The sequence below is a fragment of the Pelmatolapia mariae genome, linkage group LG15, assembly GCF_036321145.2.
Source record: "Pelmatolapia mariae isolate MD_Pm_ZW linkage group LG15, Pm_UMD_F_2, whole genome shotgun sequence".
In the NCBI taxonomy this organism is placed as follows: Eukaryota; Metazoa; Chordata; class Actinopteri; order Cichliformes; family Cichlidae; genus Pelmatolapia; species Pelmatolapia mariae.
Window position 1 is genome coordinate 10,862,489 of NC_086240.1, and position 6,073 is coordinate 10,868,561.

General features: G+C 38.6%; 1 protein-coding gene across 2 annotated transcripts in view; it reads right to left on the bottom strand.

The window, feature by feature from the left end:
- Positions 1 to 3,740, bottom strand: part of si:dkey-71h2.2 (low density lipoprotein receptor adapter protein 1) — a 48,796-nt gene extending 45,056 nt beyond the window's left edge. For both annotated transcript variants that reach the window (XM_063495613.1, XM_063495615.1), the window contains exon 1: positions 3,403 to 3,740. In XM_063495613.1, coding sequence (XP_063351683.1) covers positions 3,403 to 3,487 — 85 coding nt within the window. In that variant the 5' untranslated portion in view covers positions 3,488 to 3,740. The remainder of the gene's footprint in view (positions 1 to 3,402) is intronic.
- Between the last annotated feature and the right edge of the window lie 2,333 nt (positions 3,741 to 6,073).

The following is a 6,073-nucleotide window of genomic DNA, read 5'->3' on the forward strand; positions in this document are numbered from 1 at the left end:
GGGGCGCTGGGGCTTAAGGGGTTAAAACCAACTCTTACCTAAATTAACTAAATATTGTCCTTAAAAGTGATTATTTATCCACAGTGACTTACCATCCACACTCCACATGCACTTTCAGTTGGCTGTCAGCACACAAATAATTCATCACTCTCTTTCAAACTTAACCACGCCTAATGTGTGTGAAAGTGCCAACCAGCTGCGATGTTACCTTATTTAAATTCCGACAGGCAGTTCTGACGCATTGCCACATGCTGCCGTACAGACACTGTCCTCTCTCCACTTTGCCTGCTTAAGTAGCATCTGGACATCAACAGCCGCTCTTACTGCCTGCACCGTTTCCTCACTGCTGCGTTCACACGTTTTCCCAGCCTGATCTCTGCGGTGTTTCTGAGACACAAACTGCTTCTGTCATCAGGTGCCGAAATCCAGCTGGATTCTGCTCTGGCAGTGTCACTCTGCCTTTTCTTATCTCTCTCACTGGCAACAACAATAAGAGAAGAAAAGCACAATGCAGGGGCTTCTGCTAACAATGTGTCACAATCGATGTCTTTCAAAATGACACGCTGATGGTTTGTTTGTCATCAAAAGTCAGCGCGGTTGATGTGCAGAGTATTGTGATGTGGAAAATTATGATTTTTTTTTTAAAATCCCTCACTGTTTGCGCACAATCAAAAGTTTTAGCCCAGCAGTTATGAGAAGCTGGCAAACCCAAGCACTTATTTGAGACAAGCCGCCACTTAAAACTGACATTTTGTGCTCGAGTTGAGAAACAAAATGCATTTAAAGCAACCAGAGACAATCATGAAAGCCCAAATCCGACAGATTTATGTTCGGGCATTCAATAATTTATGTAGAACATGTCCAACAGAGCAGAAGAAACTAAGAACATCTTGCTGGCTGTGAAATTAATCAGTCATGTTTAATGAAAGCTGGCACTAAGTAGGAATTTTGGATGAAGCATAACCAGCATGCTACCATTTATTGCAGTGGGAAGCTCACAGGCAAAGTAGCAGAGAGGAGGGAGCATTCAAGACGGCGCTTGACACATTTGTGTTACAGCAGGGCTGCAGGCTGCAAGGCAGTCTGTCACTGATGGTGTGACAAGGTTTGCTGCTCTGACCCTTCACTCAGCACTCAAAACCTCCTGTACTTCACACTGTAGTTGTCTTTAAGCAACATTGCATATTGAAAATGGTCAAAAAAAACTTTTTGAAAAAACAATAACTGAGAATTATGATGTAAATTCAGCTCAATTATTAAAGATGTGTTTGTTGCATATTCATTTATCTTCGTCGAATGATAATTAGCCGACCTCTGTGGATGAAACTCGCTGAAAAATTGGTTTCATTTTTATATATTTTTAAGTAGCTGTATAATCCTATTAGACAGCTCAAGTGTGTTCAACAGAAAAACTAACCTAGACTTTTAATTAGATCTTAGTAGGATTAGATCTTACTATAGTTCTCAGTTCTACCTGCAACAAATGAATACCATGCTGCTTTTAACTAAGATAGTCATAGCCAGAGGCAATTTGATTGCTGTTGCCAGTCTGCCCTTATCCCCAACCTATTTTCACTTTTTTGAACACCTTGATTGATTTTTTTTTCCCATTAAGCACCAAAGGATGAACTTGGACCATAGGATGAGCACTGATTAGCATCTCAAGGTCACTGTGACCTCCCAAAACACACTGTGACTGTAACTCAAGAATTAATGTGCTACTTATGACAAGATTTCATGAAAATATCTAACAGGTTACAACAATGAAGTGAGAAGATTTTACAAGCAAAGGGTCAAAGGTCAACTTTCTGTGTTATTATAATGTCCCTACAAACACATGCATTATTCAGCTCCATAACTCAGGAACAGACTGGGACTATGCTTAACTTTAATTAGGTGTTTCAGTAATCTGTATTGTGTTGTAATCTCTATGAAATATGTCTATAACTACATATATACAAGTGATGAGATCATAGTTTATGAACTGTGTAGGAACCTACTTTACAAATTAACAAGTAGCTTACCTTATTTATTTATTTTTTTGGAATATTTTCCATTAAAATAAAGATTGCATTACAATTACAATTGCATTGTAGTATGTTACTAATAATACACTGTTATGAATATGCCTGTGATAGCAGAGAACATCTGATAGATATATATGAACCAAAATACCTCATCATTTGTTTTACCTTCTTAGTGCCAGGTTGGACTCTCTTTTGCCTTCAGAGCTACCTAAATTCTTTGTGGCACAGATCCAACAAGGTGCCGGACACATTCCTCTGAGATTTTAGTCCATGCTGACATGATAGCATCATACATTTCCTGTAGATTTAATTCAGCTGCACATCCACGATGTGAATCTTCTGTTTCACATCCTAAAAGTGCTTTACTGTTATAATAAACGGTAATTTACGTTACCATTGCTATCCTAACAGCTCAAAGCAGTCTAGCTATTCTCCTCTGAAGCAAACTTCCCAGAGAACTGCAGCTCACTAGGTAGCTTCTCATTTTCACACCTTTGTCTATAAAACCCAAAAGATATTTGGATGGAAAAATCCCAACAGATCAGCAGTTTATAAAATACTCAGAGCAGCAAGTTTGGCACCAACCAAATCGCTTAAATCACCCTTATTCTCCAATCAGATGCTCATTTTGAACTTCAGCAGGTTGTCTTGACTACATGCACTGAGTTGCTGCCATGTGATTGGCTGATTACAGATTTGCATTTATGCAAAGTTAAGTAGGTGTACCTAATGAAGTGGTAGGTGAGTGTAGATGGCTGTAAAACGCAGCTAGGTGGAAAACTTGCAAAGCTCTTATGCCAGCATTCTCAATTAATCTATCAATTATTGTACATATTACTAGATTAAGCGAATCCAGTGGGGAAAATGCTGAAAAGAAAGAGTCCTAAGATCCCAAAGTGAATGTTTCAGAGTTTCCAACAGTACAAAGCTTTAATATATTTAACTAAAAAAAACAAGAACAGCAGCTATTTAGATTTTAGTTTAACTTGTTTAGACGGGTAATGAAGAAATACTGGCTCTAAGTAGCCATTTATGTTGGTATGGGGCATCTGGCAGCATTAGCTCCATATCACACAGTAAAAGTGACAGGACTGTGCTTGTGTTTCTTATTATGTGACAGCTCAGAGTCAACAGCATAGTAAAACAGCTTGTAACTGTACAGCTATGGCGCTTAGATTTGGCAGAAGGACAAACAAAAGCGCCCGAGCAATAAAACAACAAGTCCACTAGCTTGCTGCGAGCAGCCAGAGGCACACACTGCCCTCCTTTCATACTCCCAATCTGACAGATGATGATGCCGCTACGCCACATGAAAAAAAAAAAGAATCTTTGCAAAACTGTAACCGTTTCCAAACATTTGTTTCATCTCACTCACTTTCGTGTTTTGAAGTTCCCCATGTGTGCCGCGGAACTCCCGGGCTCTTGATAATCGCTCTGCCGGCAGATTTCAGGGCATCCATCACGAGGTGTGTCTGCTCTCCGGCAGGTGGATTCCCCAGTCACCGGACCACAGGGAGGAAAAGACGGAACAGCCTGCGCTCGATGGCGGATATGCCGGAAAGGAAAAAGGCGAGGGAGATAGGACACAGATTCAAGTTCCAGCCCCGAGCCTCTCTTCCTCGCTCTCTCTCTCTCTCTCTCTATCTTTACCTCTCTGTCTCTTTCCCAAGTGATAATGTGAGCGTCTGAGGGCACACACACGAGTCCACTGCACCGTTTCCAAAGTTGAGGGCGTGTCCTTCTAACCTTCACGAGCTTCCTTCAGTGAGAGGGAGTGACCTTAATGAAAAAAGTCATTACAGTCTAATGTGTGTACCGAGGACTTACACACACTAATGAGTTTATGCCTAATGAGCTTACAACTGCACTTTCTGTCTCATAGGATTTCTTGGGGGTTATTGATCAGTGGTGGGACCATTGTTACCATGGTTTCTTTTTCTTTTAGTTTTATTTTTTTAATTATCAAATAATGTCATTTTAGCCCTTTACCATGTTTAATATTTTAACCCTGACTAGAAACAACCCTACAGTTTTATTTAAGGGTGGAGATAAAATCATTAGCTACTGCTGACCATTTTCTGCCTTCTGTTTTTAATGTTTTTTCCACATGTCCGTCTATGTTTCTTGCTAATAATAAACAAAGTAACAAAAGTAGTCAAAAGTCGAAATAATAAATAATCTTTTGGTATTTTGGCGCCATCTTTCGATTGTAGCTCGAAATTGCAATTTTCTTGTAATAACTGCTGTGACATCTTCACCTACTCGACAACATTTAGTAAGATTTTAAACAGATTAAAATGTCACTAAAATTTAGATGGCACGGAGAAAGTGCTTTAGTTTTAAAAGATCTCAAGACAAAAGGATAAAAATTCTGCACTCTAAATCTAAAATGAAACCGAAATATATAAAATTAAAGGTTTATTTATTTAATAAAACTAAACGTATACAAACCACGTATATTTTATTTAACCAGATTCCATTAAATTTATCACTTTACTTACTCTTACACCTGTAATTTAATTAGTTAAAGTCAGCGTATTGTGCATTTTTTAACGCAAGGGGCTGAAATCCACTGGTGTACCTTTAACATAAGCAAATATCTTTCTTTGATGTGTTCTGCCCAGGTTTCATATATTTCCCAATACCAAATAACAATCATAACATTTACAAACATTTGTTTCATATGTGATTATGCAATATTAAGACAGACAGTTGTGGTCAGAAGTTTATATGTACACATCATCTGCATGAATGTCATGCTTGTCATGCTAATTTGGAGAATTTAATGATTTCTTTAAACAGCATATATCTTAAATGGCTATAAAAACAAGAACTGGGTACACAAGTTTGAATTGCTTTCTCTTTTCTCTAAGAGAAAGAAAATTTTCTGTAATTCACACAGGGTCAAAAGTATACATACAGTTTTATATACCTTGACCACATGGTCATCATCATCTAGCTGGATATTTGATGACTCTTCTTGGCAAAATTTCATTTAAATTGTCTGGTTTCCTACCATGGACCAAGCTTTTAAGTGTGGTGGACAAATTTTCAACAGGGCTGAAAGTCGAGGTTTTCAAAAGGCCATTCCAGAAGCCTTCCAGTTAGCCTGCTTTGTCCATTCAAAAAACCAATTCTGATTTCTGTATCATTGTTCGATTGAGGCATTCAACTGTATCCAAGTTTTAACTGCTTAGCTGTTAATGTGAGGTGATGTTGAAGACTTTAAAAGTAGTCCCCCTTCCTAATTATTCCATCCACTGTGCAATGGACCAGTACCACTAGCAGCAAAACAACCCCAGCACATGATGCTACCAGCACCATGCTTCACAGTTGGTGCATAGTTCTTAGGTTTGAAAGCCTCACCTTTACGCCTCAGACATACTTCTGGTCATTGTGGCCAAATAGTTCAATCTTTGTCTTGTCTGATCACAGAACCTCTTTCCAGAAGGCTTGTTCATTTCATTTGAGCTTTAAAGTATTGGTTTTGGAGCAGGGGCTTCTTTCTTGGTGAGCACTTTCTCAGCTCATAATGATGTAAAACTTGCTTTATGTCAATGGACAGTGACGCCAGTGTTCCAGCAGTTTCCAGTTCATGGCACATTTAAGCCTTTGTGGTTCCTGGATTGTTTCTCACTAACCTAACCAATTTCCTCTCATCTGAGGGTGGCAGTTTGTGTCTTCTCCGATACTTTGGCAGTGTTGATGGGTCCAAATATTTTGTACTTACAAACAATAGTTTGAATTGATGATCTTGGAATTTGCAGTTGTTTCGAAATGGCTCCAAGAGACCTTCACGACTTGCGTAAATATTCATTTTTCTGAGTTTTGTTCAAACAAACCCTTTTTGTGCTTAGAGAATATTCAAAATAAATTCAAACTCGTCCACTCAATTCTTTTTTTAAAAAAGTCATTAAAGATGTATGCTGTACAATCCTTCCACTCTGGACAAAGAACAGTTCAAAGAAATAATTTAAAGCCACCACATTACCCTAACATTCATGCCCATGGATGAGTTAATGTAATCTTCTGACCACAACTGCAAG